At 36.4% G+C, this 20,248-nt stretch overlaps 1 protein-coding gene across 1 annotated transcript in view; it reads left to right on the top strand.

Moving 5' to 3' along the window:
- COL5A2 (collagen type V alpha 2 chain) overlaps nucleotides 1–20,248 on the top strand; it is a 154,915-nt gene that overhangs the window by 84,349 nt on the left and 50,318 nt on the right. Inside the window, exons 7-17 of the mRNA XM_049887658.1 lie at nucleotides 4,367–4,477; nucleotides 5,812–5,889; nucleotides 7,667–7,711; nucleotides 8,849–8,902; nucleotides 9,312–9,365; nucleotides 10,406–10,459; nucleotides 13,307–13,360; nucleotides 14,336–14,389; nucleotides 15,550–15,594; nucleotides 16,089–16,142; nucleotides 19,458–19,502. Of these exons, the coding sequence (XP_049743615.1) occupies nucleotides 4,367–4,477; nucleotides 5,812–5,889; nucleotides 7,667–7,711; nucleotides 8,849–8,902; nucleotides 9,312–9,365; nucleotides 10,406–10,459; nucleotides 13,307–13,360; nucleotides 14,336–14,389; nucleotides 15,550–15,594; nucleotides 16,089–16,142; nucleotides 19,458–19,502 (648 nt within the window). The remainder of the gene's footprint in view (nucleotides 1–4,366; nucleotides 4,478–5,811; nucleotides 5,890–7,666; nucleotides 7,712–8,848; nucleotides 8,903–9,311; nucleotides 9,366–10,405; nucleotides 10,460–13,306; nucleotides 13,361–14,335; nucleotides 14,390–15,549; nucleotides 15,595–16,088; nucleotides 16,143–19,457; nucleotides 19,503–20,248) is intronic.

The raw sequence follows: 20,248 nt of genomic DNA, 5'->3' as shown, positions 1-20,248 counted from the left end.
GAGAGCAAGGCTGTATTCAGATTACCTTATGGCCCATTCTCCATTGCTGTTCTGTTGAGCTGCCTCACCGCTGTTGGTAGCTCTCCAGATGCCTGCTCAGGCCTAGGATGACAGAGATAGCTGGAAGGCCGAGTGGTCACACAGAAAATATTTTGAATGAATGCTCTTGTGCCCACAGCAACTGGTAAATCTGGGTCCTAAGTCCAGGTGACATTGCTGTGGGAGAAGTGGCAGGACTTCCAGAATCCTTGGTTGGTGTCATAGATTGAATAAAAAGAAACAAAAAACCAACCCGTTGCTGTCAAGTCAATTCCGATTCACAGCGAACCTACAGGACAGAGTAGAACTGCCCCATAGGGTTTCCAAGGAGTGCCTGGTGGATTGGAACTGCCGATCTTTTGGTTAGGAGCCATAACTCTTAACCATTTCTCTACCAGGGCTTCCATGGAATGAATAGTCCCCCCGAGATATATGTCAGTTTGGCTAGGCCATGATTCCCAGTATTATGTGATTGTCCACCATTTTGTGATCTGATATGATTTTCCCATGTGTTGTAAATTCTAATTTCTGCCTGTGGTTAATGAGCCAAGATTAGGTTATGTTAAAGGAGATTAGGGTGGGATGCAACACCCTTACTCAGGTCACAGCCCTGATCCAATATAAAGGGAGTTTCTCTGGGGTGTGACTTGCATCACCTTTTATCTTACAAGAGATAAAAGGAGAGAGACAAGCAGAGAGAAGGGAGCTCATACCACCAAGAAGTGCCAGGAGCCCAAAGTGTTCTTTGGTCCCGGGGTCCCTCTGCTGAGAAGCTCTTAGAGCAGGGGAATATTGATGACAAGGACCTTCTTCCAGAGCCAACAGAGGAAGAAAGCCTTTCCCTAGGGATGGCACCCTGAATTCGGACTTCTAACCTTCTAGACTGTGAGAGAATAAATTTCTGTTTGTTAAAGCCATCCACTTTTGATATTTCTGTTATAGCACTGCTAGATAACTAAGGGAGTTGGAATCCAGTGAACATACTGCCCACCCCCTCTTAATTCTCTTCTCATTCTTACTTGAGTTAGTGTGTGATGTGCTTCATTTCCTATCTTGGTAGGTTTGAGGCCATTAGTAGGAATTGGGTATGAGTGTGTGTGTGTGTGTGTGTGTGTGTGTGTGTGTGTGTGAGAGAGAGAGAGAGAGAGGAAAAACAAGGTGAGACTAGCCAGAGGTAGGTGAGTAAAGAATAAAGACAAATGAACCCATTGCCATCCAGTCAATTCCGACTCATGGCAACCTCATGTGATACAGAATAGAACTGACCTCCATAGGATTTTCTTGGCTGTCATCTTTATGGAAGCAGATCTCTCTCCCACGGCACTGCCGGGAAATTCGAACCACTAAACTTCTGGTTGGTAGCGAAGTACAGATCATTTGTGCCACTCGGGGACATTGTGGTTTAAGAGTAGGAAGTGGTTATTTATGAGGAATTAGCCAAGACAATTCTGGCAGATACCAAAGTAGGAAATCTGTTCCTTCTTAATCACATCAGTAGTATGCTGGTAAATGTATGACAACCAGCTCTCTCTTTTTAAAAGCCCTGATTTATAGCTTTCACTGATTTTCCTGGTGTAAATACACCCACCGTGGCCAATTTCAAGCTACCAACATGAAGTCACAGACTATGGAGTTGGGAAGAGATGTGCATAACTGGCTTTCACGAGCCAGTGCACATCGCTCCATCACACCGTTGACTCTCCATCCCCTGACAAGTTACTTGTTTGTCACTGAAGTTACCTGGGCAATGTGCTTAAAACTGAGGACATGTGATGAGAGATAGCATATCTCTGATACAGAGACAGCATGTAAAATATCTCTGTATCAGCTCTTAATCTGGGGCAATCTTTCCTCTACCCACCCCCAGGGGACATTTGGCAATGTCTAAAGACAATTTTGGTTAAAACAACTCTATGTAGGGTATTGATATTAGCATCTAGTAAGTAGAAATCAGGCATGTTGCCAAACATCCTACAATGCATAAGACCTTGCCCCTCAACAAAAAATTATTTGGCCCAAGATGTCAATAGTATCGAAGTTGAGAAACCCTGCTGTACTTTGTGAGCCTTCTGTAGTGTTTAATGGTAATGGAAGGGGGAAGAAAAATGGCATGTAGATTGCAATCCGCCCTCTATTGTGATAGTCATAGCTTTAGTCCAGCTGAGTAGCTCCTGGAAGACTTGGGACTGGAGGTGAAACTATGGGTCGCTCTAATTCAGCGTGAGTTATTTTATTGAGTCTTATTAGTGACTTTTAAATTTCTATAAATCCTTATTTTAAAGTGTTATTCATTTAGGGAAGAGCAGTTATAGAATTTATCAAGATTGGTTATTCTTGAGACTCTGATTTTCATGGATGCAATTCAGAAGCAGAGCAAAAATAAAGTTGTGTTAAGATGGAGGCAACAGTTCGTGGTACCTCCCTGTCCTTTTATATTGGCCAAGATATCGTTAGTAGAAGTGTTGGAACATTCATAGGATGAGGGGCAGACCCTCTGAGGAAGATGTGTTCATTTTGTCATAATAAAAGTAGACTTTCAAAGTGTTTTCTTTAAGAAATCTGTATTCTCTTTGCTAGGAGACTTGAGTTCTAACTGTACAAGTCACTTAATCTCTATCTGTCTGAATTTCCTCATCCATAAAGTGGGAAATCTACCAAATATTATCCGCTCTAACATTTTGTAATTTTTTTCTTTACTTTTGGCTAGATACTATTAACCAGTAGTGCATAAAGTTCTTGAAGATTCTGAGCCATTAATTCTTTTCTACTAGTGGACGTTTAAAGATCGCCACCTAGTGGCAATCCACAAGTACTTTTTATTGCTGATTGCTGCCTGGGGTAATGCAAAGTATCCTGGGGGGTGGGAGGGAGTGATGACAAATAAAACATTTACCTTAATATAAAAAGTATGTGATTCAGCTCACTTGGAAATATTAAAATATATCATTCTTAATGGATTCCAGAATTATAATTTATGTTTTCAATATTTATCAGTAAAAATGCTCGTAGATTATAGTTTTTTCTTACTTTCACTTGTAATCTTGTACATTATGTTCATTTAACTTTGAGTAGTTTTCATAAGTTTTCCTTCAATAACTGCAATATCAATTTGTATAAGAGTAAGTCCTGTAGACTAGATGTGCTTTTTTGATTTAACACAGTGTTTCAGAATGTTTTTAAAAGCCAAAAACACATTTATATGAGCGTTTGAATATATTGAAAGATATTAAATATTGAATTTCTGAAGAGTTGTTATGTCACCCTCCCAAAGCAGCACATGGAAACTCAGCTTGGCCTGAGTTTACTCCCTCTGCTTTATCGGCTCACATTTTAAGTCCTTGCTGTGGGCCAGTAGGCATTCTCCTATCTTTAAGCATGAGAAGCTTCTTTTACTATTAAACTCCAATTTACTCACCACTTTTTTTTTTATCTGTATCCCTGCTTCTAATTAGAAAAGTTATATTGTCTGATGATGGCTTCAGGTCTCTCTTTCCTAATAAAGCTCATGAAGATTCTTCTGGGTTAAAGAGAAAAGCCAAAAAATACTGGTGGGAATGATGAAGTTGGGGTGGAGTATTTCCAGAACTGAGGACGTGGCTATTTTCCCAAGCTGCATTTAGAATGTGTGTTGGAGAAACGTGGAATCTGGCAGCCAGAAATCGTTGCTCTTTTCCCTGAAAGCCAGAAATTGCCTGGATCACTGTGTGTTCCCCTCTATTTCTCATTGACCTGGTCCATCTCTGGAGGTGGTAAAGAAAATAAAGTGTGCCGGACATCAAGTAGTAGAATAAAGAGGACTGAAATATCAAAATGTATTTATACTGAGTGTCTACCATGTATCAGGAACTATTCGAAGCATTAAAAAATTAGAAATATAAACAAATGCACACCCAATCAAGGGGCCCACAACATTTTTTGGAGGGGAAGAGGATGAAGTTAAGCAGGCACATACATAGTAACTGTAATATAACACAGATTGATTAGAATACTGTTGAACAGTAAAACCCCATCAAATGAGCAAGGTCATTTTAAAGTACTGATAAACTGAATGAAATTTTGTAATTATTCTAAGAAGATGGATTATTGCGAATTTAGCAGTTGAAGAGTAAAATTCTTAACCAGACCATGTCCTAATGGTAGAAGCTCTAATCAGGGCTGACACTGGCAGCATTGACGTAGTTGATGAAATTACTGTATAGTAGCTGGATTGCTATTAATTTTTTAAATAATGGACCCTCCATCTCCATCAAGAAGCCTATATTTGTAGCTTTCCTACTAAGTACACATCTGACAGTGGGTTCTAATTTCCACCGGCTCGTTTTTCTAGGGTCCCCGAGGTCCTCAGGGAATTGATGGAGAACCAGGTGTTCCTGGTCAGCCTGGTCCCCCAGGGCCTCCTGGACATCCATCCCACCCAGGACCTGATGGCGTGAGCAGGGTGAGTTGTGTACATTGTTCAATGTCATACTTAGGCAATATATTAAGTTATTGATTTATTGTTATGGTTTTAAATCGTGTTAGTTCCGAGGTTAACCCTTAAACTTGAGAGTAGCAAATTGAATGCAAGGCTGCTACCTACAACAATAAAAGTATTAAATCCGCAAGGAATTGTTACAAAATTCAAAGTAGCATTTTTTAAATGGTGTCTTCAAATTTATATCTTTCAATGCCTGTTCTGGACCTCATTAACTCTGCTCTTTCTCCTGTTGCTTCTAAAGGGCCACTAGCACTGAATTGAAAAGAGAGACATATCCCTGTTCTTTTGCTGTTCTCTAAGCTCAGAAGGCTGACAAAATCTGTGTCATGTCCTCCAAACCAAGTGAGGATGACACATCCGTGGTGATGCACATGAAAGAGCCATTGAGTTGACAGTAAAAAGGCTAGCTGATTATTTCCTGAATTTGTTTCATACCTGAGGGAAAATAAAACAAAACGTCTTTATAATTTTTTTTTTTTTTGGAATTCGTAGCAGCAAACATAGGGGATTTATGAGAGGGTTGCATAGTTTCACAGAGGAACATGTGGAGCCCTGAGATGTTGAAATATAATTTTTTTTGTTTTATTTTACAACAGTTAATACATTTGTTTCTCAACTGATTGTAGAAGGAATTGCCAATTTATTTTTATAACAATATAGACATCTTTTTCCCACTGAAGTCTGGAAATTCATGTAACTACCGGAATATACATGAACATTTTGGTCAATTTTCCTACTAGAGTTTTTTAAATTTGAAAGTGAATAGGAAAATCATTTTCAGTTCTTGGAACATTCAGAGTTTCACTAAGAGCACTATAAAATTCTTATCAATTTAAAGATTATTGGCCATGAACAAAGAAAGACATAATCTAAGCAGTCTGAAATGGAATCTAGAGTCTTATTACATATGTTTTAAAGGCATCTTTCAGGTTTTGTTCAGATGTTTGGCATGCTCTAAACATGAGAGGACATCTGAAAAAGAGATTTAAGCCTGAAATCAATTAGACTGGCTAAGTAGTTACTAGAATGATCTGTGCTTTTTTCAAGTGTTAGACATTTGACCCATTGTAAGTAGGTGTTCTGAAGCAACACAGTTATAAAATACTCTGGAGAAGAATGTTTAATCAAAAGCACATACAATGAAAAGCAACTCAAATCTTTTCCCCGGCTTTAAAGTCAAAAGTTTAAAATGATTCTCTGAAGAGTTATTCCTAAGAATCCCAGAATGAATTTAAAACACTATGTTGATGTATCTTTTTTACTGTGAAAATAATGTCAACACATTGCCTTTATAGCCATTCTCAGCCCAGATGGCTGGGTTGGATGAAAAATCTGGACTTGGGAGTCAAGTAGGACTGATGCCTGGCTCTGTGGTAAGCATACATTTTACTGATAAAGTACCCATCGGTAAACCACTATAAAAAGAGAATTTTAAATTAGCTAGTTAAGAAATAATATGTGTCTTCTTAACCACACTCATTCATTCAATGTGCTTGTCAAATCCACTGTGTACCAGTTAAAACTCCAGTGGCATTTGATTATTAACTGTGCAAAGTACTTATTACTATTAATAAAGGATTGGCTAAGAGCTTGGCTCTAACCAAAATGTTGGCAGTTCAAATCCATCAGCCGCTTCTTGGAAACGCTATAGGGCAGTTCTACTCTGTCCTATAGGGTTGCTATGAGTTGAAACTGACTTGATGGATGGCACCTAACAACAACAACAATGATATATTTCATTAATAATTGAACAGCTGTGGTTTCCAGAAATAAAGGATTGTGATACGTATAACCACTACCATGACAATGAAAACTGTACTATTTTAATTAAAAATATATAATTATGATGTTAGAAATAGTGTTTTGATACAATTCTGAAATAAGAAAATTCTCGCTATTGCTATTTACTGTTTTCTACGTTTCTTAACTCTCTGGCTGCCTTATGCCAGCAATTCTAAGGTTTTGTGTTGGGTCCATTGAGCATCCCCGTTCTCTTCCTAATTTCTTCAACAATCAGGAAGCTTCTCATTTTTTTTTTTTTTTTTTTTCCCCTGGGAAAGAACTTTAACTTGGAAATTTGGAACAGTGCAATATCATTAAATGAATTAACACTTTCCAAACCAAATCTTCCATGATTTTTTTGCTTATAACATAATTTAAAGTTATTCCAGATTAATGAAATTTCAAGTAATAGGAAGTGTAGAGTCATACCCTGTATTTAACACTTCCTGTAACCATCCTTAAGGCCAGCATTATAAGAAATGAAACATTGTATATTTTTAAGCCATAAGCACTATGGTGTCATTCAGTAATTATCTTGAGACATTTTTCTGAAATATGTAAGAATTTTTCATCCATTTGAATTAGAGTTCAGATAACATGTTTGTTTAAAATTTTTTTTTAAATAAAGCTATTTTCTTACTGCTAAAATCTCTGATGAATGAAAAAAATTAAGTTTTTGCGTAAGAACGAACTTGGTTTTAATGTAAATACTTTTATTTTTTAAATTGTGACATTTAAAAAACTGATTAGACATAAATTAATAAATTTTAAAGTTGTGTTTTTGTTTTCTTCCGTTTGGTACACACTTGTTTGTGATTAAATCGGGAGGGACTGTGTGGATACAGTTTCTATACTTTCAACATATTTTAAGAAAGAAAGAAAGGACACAAATCTCAGGACTCGATAATTTTAAACTGACATTTAAAATAATCTATCATTATTGTTGATGGTTTCATAAACCTTTAGATTCTAGTAACTCATTTAAGCTTTAGGAGAGTTACCGGTCCTGAAGCTGAAGAAATGAATACGCAGGTTGATAATTGCTTTATGCCTAGCAAGGTTTTTTTGTGTGTGTTCTGGTTTAACAGAATCATCCTTTAGGCATGCAAGTTCTTGTCCCAAAGATGCTGGGTGTGTACAGACATATTGTGTATTTCTCTTTATGGCACCCGAGGGTATGTCTAGAAATCATTCCGAGCTTTAATCTTCTTGAATTTAGCTATAATCCATATGAATACAGATGGAGAATGTCATCATCTTTGACTCAAAGCTTTACTGTTTCAGATTCTAAAGCTGATTCAACATTTTTGAAATGTTTGATCTAATTGTCATGAACACTATGCAATGTTTTCCTCTCGTGTTTTTAAGGGTCCAATTGGCCCAAGAGGACCACAAGGTTTACAAGGGCAGCAAGTAAGTCTTTTCATAACTAATTTGCGTACTATAGCAAAAAGAAAACACAAGAGCTGTGTGACACAACTGTTTTTGGATGGCCTTTAAATTGTATATTACAGTACTTACTTTGAATAGGCTGTATTTAATTAATTTTCACTGAGAAATATATGCATTTTTTTCAAAGTTTCTTCATGGGACTAAATTTTTGTCGGCTGATTTATTTATGTGACTTCAATACCAAGAATTATATCTTGGCTTCTGAAATTACTGATCTTATATCATGCTGAAAATTCTCTTAATAGGTTATATACCAACTCTGAGGTTTGAAATCAGATCAGAGAAGGGCATCATCACATGGTAGTATTAGCAGTGACAGTCAAGGTGATCACCCATGAAATTTTGGAAAAGACCATAACACTGTACTTTCTACATCCTATTAGGTGGCAGTAAAATGATGACGTAGACTTATTTTAATTTTTGTAGTGATTTGACAGGCACTAGGAAATAATTTTTTAAAGAAAGAAAAGAATCCTTAGCTCAGTCAAGGATATCATATTTTCATTATGAGTTGTGTGGAGTTTTACTTCAAGTCATTTTATATTTCTGCTACGGGTGAATAGAAGAGGTAGTAGTTGGTGATGATAATGACATTGCTGAAGTTATGATGATGATGATGATGATGAACACTCACTTTGTGCCAGCACTCTCAGTTCTTAACATGCATTAGCATCTTGAATATTAATAAGAGCTTTATGAGTTAGGCACCCTGGGTGGCACAAATGGTTAAGTGTTCAACTACAAGTGCAAAGGTTTGTGGTTTGAACACACCCAGAAGCACTTCAAAAGACGGGGCTTGCCATCTGGTTCTGAAAGGTCACAGCCTTGAAAATCCAATGGAACAGTTCTACTCCGAACACATGCAGTCATCATGAGTCGGAATCAACTGAAAGGCAACTAACAACAACAACCATTATACAGATTATGAAATAGATACAGAGAAGTTAAGTAATTCGACCAAGGTCTGGAAAATGGCAGATCCAGCAGACTGAACAACCACATTATACTATGGAAAGTATTGGATTTAGAGTTCTGTTTTGCTTTGATTTGTATATGTAATTTATATACATATAATATATAATTTGTTCTCAATTTTAGGGTGGTATTGGCCCTACAGGACCTCCCGGTGAACCTGGTGATCCTGGACCAATGGTAATGTCAAGTAAGCATGTAGTCCCAGTTATAATATAGGCATTAAAATGATGTTGTGAATTTATTTTCCCAGGTCTCCCCTTAATGAAGCAAGAAATTACAGTCCAGTTTACAAACTGTGTATTATGGACTGTACTTAAGCTATGTGTTCTTGATGGCAGAGCATTTAAATTCAAATGCTTTGAATATGATCTGTGTACAGCACTGAAATATTTGCAATTGTGAAATTAAACTCCAACCCCCCACACCCCATGGAGCACAGAATCTGAGAGATAAGATATACCATTCAGAACATCAATAAAGCATTTCTCTCCGATATTTTTCATCTGTCTCCATAATATTTTGGATTATAACATTGGCAGGTATAGGTAAATATCGGTAAGCATTCTTTGTTTCCTTTCTTTATTAGGGTCCGGTTGGTGCACGTGGACCAGAGGGCCCTCCTGGGAAATCTGGTGAAGACGTAAGCTGCCTTTCTTTATTTTGCCTGGAAGTTTTGAAGAGACTAGGAAGGAGTTGCAATGTTAACATGAATATTCTTTGTTGATTCCCATTTCATTTTCCCGCCCTTTTAGTTTCCATTAAACTCAATCTATATTGGAGAACGCAGAATGGAATTAAAAAAAAAAATCTGAAAGTGCTGTTAATTTTGATAGTACTGCGTTCTTAGGTAGTTTCTTTTTCTGTGTTCCCTAGGTTTTTTATTATGATTTCTCCACAAGATACTACAATTGTTGCCACAATCACCACATCCCTTGCTGGTGGAGCCACTGAAGTGGTTTTAAAGAAAAATGCACTGCTTTTGTTGTAGAACATCATTCCGAGGTCTTCATTTAATGGAAAGTTTTAAATGTGTTAGTAGTGAAGTGTCAATATGGCTCCCCAATGCTGAGTCATTTCTTTAGTTGAATTTTTAATTAAAATTTTGATGTAATCCACATTTTAACATTAAAAACATGTTATCAGAGAAAAGGAGGAACAACAACTGTTGCTTTTCTGGATTCTTTTCTTAGCTGTACCACAGATGAGGATAAGATCACGGGTGGGCTACTGATAAAATCAAATAAATATTTTTTGTATGACATGAGATTAACTTAATTAGATTATGTTAAATTTGCTGATAGAGAAAATATCTCAGCCACTTGTTGAATTTTTTTTTATCACAAAAAAAAGAAATAGTAAATAATATTTCAATTCAGTACCACATGTTTAAATAGAATTTTATAGCATATGTGTGTATGTACATTCTGATGTTCATAAAATGGTGAGCTAGGTAAGACCAGTGTAATTTAAATCCATTTCTTCTTCTGCATAAATTAATGAAATCTCTGCAATTTGACTTGTTAGAATGGATTGTCATCAGGAATAGAGCTCAGTTTTTTACACTGTTTAGAGCATTGGCTGTGGACTCTCTAACGATCTTTTATTTGCAAATTACTTGTAATCTAGCCTCAGAGGAAAACATCTTAATCTGTTTTTGCCCCTCTTATTTTTTCTATAAAGGGTGAAACTGGTAGAAATGGCAACCCTGGTGAAGTGGGATTTGCAGGATCTCCAGTAAGTTTATACTCATCAATATAACAACATAGAGACACTTAAAAAAACAGAAAACATCGAAACTAACCCGTAATTCATTGTATGCGCATATGTATCAGACATTATCACCAAGAAATGTTCCTTTCTGCCATTGTGAAACAGTATATTTCCTCAGAGTGATTGCTGGTTCCAATTGCCTGCTTTCATTGGCACCATATGACTAATCCTCCAAGAGGTAACCTAACATGGATACTTTCCAAACTGAACACTGAATTTTCAGAGAAGTCACTATTTATGACCTATTTATGTTTCAGAACATCTCAATCCTGTTTATCATTTTTAATCCTTTTAATATTTCTATTTAAATTGTCCCACATGTCTAAAACGATAGCTTGAAGAGGATCTGTTGACATGTGTTTTATAAGTCAGGGACAATAAACTGTGGACAGGATGCCTCGCTGGCTGCTCCCCAAGCCCTAGCGTTGGCTGAAATTCCTGATTGATGTTCTGGGCCCTAAAATCCAATGACAGGATACACTGATTGCCAGCCCTCTCACACAGCTGTTTTCTTCTTCTGCTCACTACAGGGACAGTTCCCTGGAAACCCACTCTACCTAACTCAGGACCTGGCCACTTGACTACACTCTGAACCCACCTTTCTGTCTTCACTCACACTACAATGATAGGCCTTCCCCTAGGATGTGCTACACGGGCCATGGGGAAAGTTAGAGAACCGTAAGCAAGCAAAAAGCCTCCTCTAACATTCCTAGGCTAAAGATTTTGCCTTATCTAACAGATCCTAAACTGATTTGATCTACTTATTTCTTAATGTTTTTACCACTCAGTACAACCCACAGTACTACATTACTTTTTTACATTCTGGAAATTGATGAGGTTCAACATTAGGACTTTTTCAACAAATGAATGCTGATCTTTTGAGCGGATTTATGGAGCTCTACGGATTATTTAGTTACAAATATAAAATCAATCCCCCAGTTCCCTGATTGCCCCCTCTTTCCTTTCCTCCCCCATCAGCCTGGGAAGTAAGTACAGACTTGGGCAGAAGGTTTAGTTAATTTACACAAATGTCCATTTCAACCAATCCAGGCCGGAACCTCCCATTGGGCTCCACGTTGTTTCCGTGGGGAGGAAATGTGCCCTGCCAGCAGATCACAGATGTACTCTGCAAGCACATGCTACAACGTGTGATTGCGGTGTGATGACAGTCTTGGGTTAGCAGAATGAGAATTTTTATGAGCACTTGTACATCTGATTCATTTTCTTCTTGTATCAGGGATATGAAATCATATGAGAATTTCCCTTGCAAACCACAACAAACTGAAAAGTTAACTCATTATTTGAAATAACATAGTGCAGTAATTCCCCCATAGGCTTAGAGGGTATGTACCAAGTTTCCTGCTTACGATGAAGGGGAGGCAACCCTCAGTAAAGGGAAACACTTAAAGGGAGGTCTTGAAGAGAAAGAATTCCTAAGCAGAGCTGTGTAAACAGAAATTAGCAGAACTCCATTTTTCAGAGAGCATGGTTGGATGTTCCCTTCCGTGGAACTCCCCAAAACAACGAAGGAACATTTCCTCTTCAAGAGATCACGGAGGAATGATTGCCTTGCTTTTATCATCTGAAACTCTTTATTCAGTTGTTTATTAATTCATTTGGTAAACAGTAAATGAACTCAACGATGTGCAGAGCAGATGGGTTTTGCCTTTTAAGACTGTGGTAGTACAAGAGAAGTCCCTTAAGAAAAGTTTAGGTAAAGTCCTATGAGAGCTTAGAGAAAAGTTAAATTGTTTCTTCATCTGGTTGTTTATTTGATGATTATTCATTAAATACCCACTAAATGTCAGGCATAAAGCTAAGTGCGCCTATATACACATTAATATAATATGTCAATCTATGCTATAAAGGAACTCACAATCTACTGGTGGCAGCGGTAATGGGAATTCAATTCAAAACCAAATTAGTGTAGGAAATGAGAATAAGGAAACAAGTCACTAGCTCCTTATCTATCTAAGAGAGTGTGAGGAAAAAATTTCAAGTATCATTGAGAAATAGTTTTACCATTTGGATTTGATTTCTATTGTCTTTTTTTTGGATGGGTTTAGGTGGAAGAAGCATAAAATTAGCAGAAATTAAGAATTCATTGAGCTAAGAAACCAAGCCATGCACTCTCCGTATTGCTTGACTTTCCTATCTGTTGAATATTTTATTTCCTTATTTAGTTTTTTAAAAAACCATAAATCCACAAAGGTGCTCTGGAATATCTCATTTAAAAATATTTTCCTGATCACATTTTAATACTGTCCTTTCAGTTATACCCTGCCACCAATATTTAGAAGTTCAGAAGAAAACAATAAGAAATTGGTTTGCCACAAATGCATTTACTCTTCTGCCAAATATAAAGGAATAATATAAAGGAGAGGCAATATATTTTTTCCCTGGGTTCATCTATTGATTTTTTCCCCTTATGTCTTGACCTAGTTGATTCAAATACTGAACATGTTGATTTGTGTTTACTCTCTAGTTTTGTTTTTTCCTTGCTAGTAGTTATAATACAGTGATATCATTTGAAAATATAAAAATGTCGTCAAATCAGTACTTGGCATCAATGCACGTTTCTGTGTAAGTTAAATTCCCATTTCTAACAATTTGTCTACTTTGCTAATTTTTCAATACATTGTTATATTTTGATAGATGAAAGTATATAGTTACTTTCTGTTCTTTAGTATGTTGGTGAAAACTATGTCTAGATATCTTTTGAAAAAATAAAAAATACACTAAGAAACTTCCTATTCTTATTCATGATTCTGAAATGCTTTATCTATTTTTTCTCTTTTTTTTTTTACCCAGGGAGCTCGAGGCTTTCCTGGGGCTCCTGGTCTTCCAGGCCTGAAGGGTCACCGAGTAAGTCAATCCATCATAATACTGAGTAGGGTCTGAGGAGAACTCTCTTCAGAACCTTTAGATATCTATTTTCCATTTGTTCGTAACTGGCTGTGGTTGTAGTATGCATCCATGGTTACCGAAATCACAATGCTTTTTTACATTTCCTTTTAATTTAATTTGATTGGATAAACAAATATATTTTGAGTTCTTATTACGTACTGTGTCATGAAAGAGGATACAGTGATGAACAAGAAACCACCCATGGCCTGCAGCTTCAGGCTAGTAAAAGATACAGTTAAGAAAATAGGCAATTACTCTACAGTGGAATAAGTGACATGGTATTTATAAGTAGAGAGTGCTGTAGATCACAGGCGGGCAGGCAACCCAGACTTGGAAAGCCATAGAATGCCTCTCCTTTTATAATTCAGGATAGTTTTTTTTTTTTATATATTATATACAAGCTACATTTATATCAATGTAATATAGCAATGTATAGAAGAAAACATGGCTGATATTCAACTAGTGTATACTGGCTGTTTTTTGTTTTGAAAAGCTGAGCTTCTGACTAAAATGCTTGCTGCTGTATTAGTTATTAAATATTTTGAACATTATCCATAAATATAACTCATATCTTATACCTACATAAAGTATACAACTATATGCTTTTGTCAGAGCAACTTTTTAAATTTGTGGCTATAGATTAAATTACTGTGATGTTACCAATACTTGAAAGGTGAGAACGTTGAAAGCTAAAGATATTAAGTTTTATTAATTTAAATATTATAAATTATTAAATCCAAGTAAAAAGGAATTATTTAATTTTCTTTGAATAGACTTTCAGAAAGGTTAAGAGTTTAGAAACATTTTTAGTAACAACTTTAAATTTGAAATATGTTTTCATAAGGCATGTTCTGTGATCTTATTTTTCTTCTTTTGTGCTTTCAGAATTGAAAATGAATATACAAATACAAACTGATATTTTTTTTTTTCCAGGGACACAAAGGCCTTGAAGGCCCTAAAGGTGAAGTTGGAGCAACTGGTTCCAAGGTAATTGTCTAACATTTCAAAATAACCTCAGTATAGCATTTCAGTTCTGTTTCAATTACTTTCAATAATTCTGGAGGGAAGAGGAGTATAAATGACTAAGTAGGCAACTGTAATGTTTCATAAATGAGTCAGCAATAACTTTACCAGGAGAGGTGACATAACCTAACTATACCACTAAGAATAACCATTGAGTTTCTGCCAGTGTAGGGTGGGTGTTGTCCTTATATGAAGATGGCACTATGAATTCACCCTATATATATCCTTTTTTTCTTTTTTTAAAGATATCTGAGAGGTATAGATGGTTTATTAGCCCCATTATTTAGTTCCTTTTTGATCCCAGGACTTTCTGGCCATTGTTTCTTCCCAAAACTGTATGTTTCCAGAGGGAGAGAGAACATCAAGGAAATGTGGAGGACTTTTGTTGGGAAGCATCATAAGAGACATATGTAGAAAAACATTTGGTTTTAAAATTTTTATTTCTAAAGTGCTTATAATAGATCTTAAAGAGGTATTACAGTAATTTAGGCTTTGTGAGGTTTTTGTTGTTGTTGGGTGTTGTCGAGTCCGTTCTGACTCATAGTGACCCTATGTATAACAGAATGCAACACTGCTTGGTCCTGCACTATCCTCATGATCATTGTTATGCTTGAACCCATCATTCCAGTCACTGTGTCAATCCATCTTAGCAAGGGTCTTCCTCTTCTTCTCTGACCCTCTGCTTTACAAGCATGATGTCTCTCTCCAGGGACTGATACCTTCTGATAATATGTCCAAAGTATGTGAGATGAAGTCTCACCATCCTTGCCTCTAAGGAGCATTCTGGCTGTATTTCTTTCAAGGTTTTATATGTGCTAAAATGTTATTAAGCATAGACATATAATTACTTTTCTGATACTAATTATTATGGCTAGATATGATAGTTCCATCTGTCTTGTTTAAATCCTCAACTTTATTTTAGACTTATTTCTACAGAAACTAAATTTCCATTGCATTTTGAGGAAGGAAAATAGAACAAAATGTTGAGGTCCTTTATTGAAAGTGTGCTTTTCAAATGGCCACTTTGACCGTATGTCTTTTAAAATAATACACAATGAAACACAGTGACGTGAATATCAGATATACGTTTCTCATTCTGTAATGTAATTTCATTTTTGCTTTAGGGTGAAGCTGGCCCTACTGGTCCAATGGGTGCTATGGGTCCTATGGTGGGTATCAATTTAATTATTTGTTATTTCCTTGCTTTTTGGATTAAATAAAGAGAATGTTTAAATTAAAAAAATTAATAAAAGGGAATGGGGAAACATATGTTAGCTATAGAAATAACCTTGACTACTATGTGACAGGCACAACACACCAAGACAATTTGGCACTTCAGATGGAAAAGGTTTACTGCATTTCATTGTTTTTCTTAACTATCAAATAAATACTCTTATTCTTTTTCCTTTCTGTAATCAAATAAAAATCACTGTAGATTCAGCTCCTTAAGATCAGATTAAGTGAAATCTATTCAGGTTCAGAGGTGGTAGATTTATTCCCTCTTTCCACAGATGGAGAGTTTTTCAAACCCAAAATTGTCCCTAGAAATGCTACTATTTGATAGTCAATTATATTGAGTCTCAACTGGATTGAGTAGTGTAGTTAAACTACCCTAAAGTTCAAATTAGATTCTTTAAGAGATGTTTTCCATTCTTATCTACAGGGCCCGAGGGGGATGCCAGGAGAGAGAGGGCGACTTGGGCCACAGGGTGCTCCAGTAAGTAATTTATAATGCCGAGATGTGTGTTTCAAGTCTTTTTCAGGTTTGCGGTACTGAATGTTCTTTTGAAATGAGATTAGCAATATTAGTAGCCTTTTTCTTTTAAAGTTTATTTATTTAAATTTATTTTGGAATAAACTTAGATTTACAGAAAAGTTGCAAAGATTGTACAGAAAATTCCCATATATTCTTGACCTAGCTTACCTTAATGTTTCCATTTTACATAACCACAGTATAGTTGTCACCTACTTATTTCTAATAACAAAATTCAAAAAATAATGAAACCACATAGCAGCATGACTCAGTGGAAAAACATGGACTTCAGAATAGTAATTAATTATAATTTCTCAACCATGTACTATATGATAAGCATTCTTTCAAATATCTTAATTTCATATTCCTCACAATCCTGGGAGGCAGGTACTCTTAGTGTACCCTTTCTAAAGTTGAAGGGACCAAGGCATGTAGAAGTTAAATAACTGCTCATGGTCATCCTGTGCAAATAACTTAATGGCTGGATGACACTGGATAATCACTTAACCTTCATAACATTCATTTTCTTCTGAAATGGAACTAGAAAGTACCAAGGGTTCTTATGAGAATTAATGGAATTCTGTAAAAAGCCTAGTAAAGTGCCTTATAACCAAAAAATAGAGCTCTTATTATAAAATTGATATTAAGAAAAGTTATAAAGCAATTCTAAGTTTTAAGTTTAATGCAAAAGCTTTGTTGTTGTTTATATATCCTCGTATCAAATTCATCACCTATATGTACGAAGGATAAAAAAAAGATGTACAAAGGATAGTGATCCTAAAATATATGGAGGGGAAGTAGATTTGAAATCAGTATCTGTTGAAACCACAGTGTCTCCCTCATACACTGATTGTAAAAGATGGAAAAGTTTTGTGCACATTTGTGAAACCATTTTCATTACCTCGGTATATTTTATGTCAATACAAATGATGACATCGTGAAGGGGTTTTCTCACATATGATATTAAAGAAACAGAAACTTGATCCTACTCTATAATTCATATGCAGCACTCATACTCTGGGGCTACAGGACAGGCAGTGACTTAGAGTTGCCTGAAATATTCTGTGATGGCTTGTCTTAGTCAGCATTATTTTTGCAAATTTGGTATTTTTTCCAATCAAGAAGCAATATATTTCAGAAGAAATATTCCATAATTATGTGTATGTTTGTTTGTTTTTGCTTACTCATTTTGAATTCCTTGTATATTCTTCATCGGCCTGATTACCATTTTTCTTAAACTTTTGCCATAATTTAATTTTAGTTTGGGAACTCCCCAAATTGCTAATATCTAAATCACAATCTTAGTTCATCAATTAATGATAAATCAGGACAGATCCCTTTCTATCTTTATGTATGGTGAAAAGAGGGGATATTCTTATGTCCAACTATAGTTGCTTTATTACAAATATCTAGAAGACTATCTTAAATTTCAAACAGGAGTTCGAAGAGTGACAGGAAATGAGGTGTTTCTCCAAGTGTTTCTGCCCATAAATTCCTGATAAAGTGAAAATTTATATTCATTTCAATTTGGGTTCTGTCTTAATTTTCTTTTCAAATTTTGGGTTTATGTTTCTCATGCCTTTGTTTACCTGCCACTTTTACAATTCTTATTGTCACATTTGCATTGAGAACAAGCACAATTGTTGGAAATATTTTGGGGAATATTTCCAATATTCTGATTTTTAATCTCTAGGTTTTATAGTTTTTATAGAAATATACTTACAAAATATAAGTTTCTGGAAGTCCAAAGACACTTGGAATTTGAAGTAAAGTGATTTCTTTTGCAAATCACTTTAGAAAATGCAAATTAAAAGGTAACAATTTTATTTGTGTGAGAAACATACTCCTGAAAACACTGTAGTCATTAATGCAGTCTTAGCAAGTTCACTCATGTCTTAGTTCAGATTCTCTAGGAAGCAGATTCTGAGGAGATATGTGTGTAGAAGATATTTTTTTAGCAGTGTTCTTGGCAATAACAACTGTGAAAGTGAAGAAAAGAGAGTTGGACAGAAGGACAAGACGAATTACAATGTATTTGCAACAGAAGTCTCGGCTAATCGTATGTGGAGTTCTCAATCTGGATGGCCTTTGAGATTTGCACCAATTTAAGGCTAGGGATCCAGACCTTTGTACCCCCACATTGAGCAGTCATTGGATATGGGTTGCCCCACAGTACAGGGTGTAACCTTGGGCAAGGCAGTGTCCTTTACCCCCCTGCCGTAAGTGTCCTTTAAAAAAAAAAAAAAAAATTTTTTTAGCCGAGAGTAATTCCTGGGTAGAGATTCAGCTGTGAGCTGTCATCAGGCAACACTCCAGCAGTTTACAAAATGAGGGCCTCATTCTTGAAAGGCCATCTGGGCAGCTCACGAGAGCATCTACTGCGGTCTCACCCTGTGCTGCTTGGATCCATTTGTTTTGTATAATAAGTTCACCCCACATGGGAATTTCTTTAGGATTCTGGTTGATCTTTCCCAAGGATAATTACAAAAGGCAAATAGGTCAAACTATAGACTCCACTACTGAAACTGGCTTTAGGGTTACTACTAATACTTCCCATCTCCCTCTCTACTAGCTATTTTAGATTCCACACACCTACCAACTAATATCGCTGCTGGTTTGGGCGGCTTACGTGGTGGAGTGATTCAGGCTCTCATCCATTTAGTGTCCCATGGTCAGGAGTTCGACCCTACCAGAACCCAGTAACGTGGATGGAGTTAGTTTTCAAAAGGTGTTTAAATCTCTGCCATAGACGGCATGTCCTTATTCCAGAACATGAAGGGCCGTGTTGTGACTCTCCCACTTGGACTTGCCACAGACCCCACACAGCACATTTCCTATCAGTTATACCTCCAACGCCATTGCGTCTGTTGGATTATATGCCCCAAGCTGCAGAGCTGCTCACCTCGCAGCCTGAACTTCCTGGCTCTACCCAATGAAATCTGACTGCCTGTCCTGCTACTGGATATATGGACTGAAGCCATGTTCCCAGGTGTGGAATATGCTGTCTCCTTCTTTCAATTTTAATTTGTTTCATTTTATCAGTTTTGGTTTTTCCTTATTATTGCTATAAGGATTGATATGTTTATTACTACATTACCACTATTTTATGAATGCCCATTGATTATCATTATTGCAGCTAGAGTTGTTTTAGTAAACCTTAATAAACATTCATTTTTCAAATTTTTACTTGGGAGAATTTTTAAAAGCATATAAATTATAAGCAAATACTGTAGATTATGTAGCTTACCTTATTTTACCTTTTTTTCCCCTCCTATTTAGGGACAACGAGGTGCACATGGAATGCCTGGAAAACCTGGGCCAATGGTGGGTTTTATTACTTACGTATTCATTTACTCGTTCATTCATTTGTACATTCGTGAACATTTATAGAGCACCTAATGTGTTCCAGACAGTTGGAATACAAAGGTGATAAACACACAGTACTTGTCCTTGAAATCTGCTTGTTTTTCAAGGAAGAGAGATGTATCAATTGGTAATTGTAGTATAATGCTTATACTCTATATTCTATAATACAAGAACACAAGCTGAGGTATGAAAACCAAAAGGAGGAAGAGCCTGAACCCACAGAGAAGGATGTCAAGGAAGACTTAAGGAAGAGCAAATTTCAAGCTAAGCCTTGAAAGATGAGTAGATAAAATGGGCAAGAACATAACATGTTCCATAAGCTGGATGTATAAAAGACACGATAAACTCTGGGAAATACTACAACCAATGCCAACTCGTTGCCGTGGAGTCGATTTTGACTCAGAGGACAGAGTAGAGCTGCCCCATAGTTTCCAAGGAGTGCCTGGTGTATTTGAACTGCTGACTTTTTGGTTAGCAGCTGTAGCACTTAACCACTGTGCCACCAGGGTAATACTTGTTGCTGTTGTTCAGTGCCATGGAGTCGGTTCCGACTCATAGCGACCCTATGCACAACAGAACAAAACACTGCCCGGTCCTGCGCCATCCTTGCAATCGTCATTATGCTTGAGCCCATTGTTGCAGCCACTGTGTCAATCCACCTCTTTGAGGGTCTTCCTCTTTTCCGCTGACCCTGTACTTTGCCA

The sequence above is a fragment of the Elephas maximus genome, chromosome 6 (assembly GCF_024166365.1).
Source record: "Elephas maximus indicus isolate mEleMax1 chromosome 6, mEleMax1 primary haplotype, whole genome shotgun sequence".
Lineage (NCBI taxonomy): Eukaryota > Metazoa > Chordata > Mammalia > Proboscidea > Elephantidae > Elephas > Elephas maximus.
Note: the sequence above shows the minus strand (reverse complement) of the source record. Positions and strands in the feature narration are given on the sequence as shown.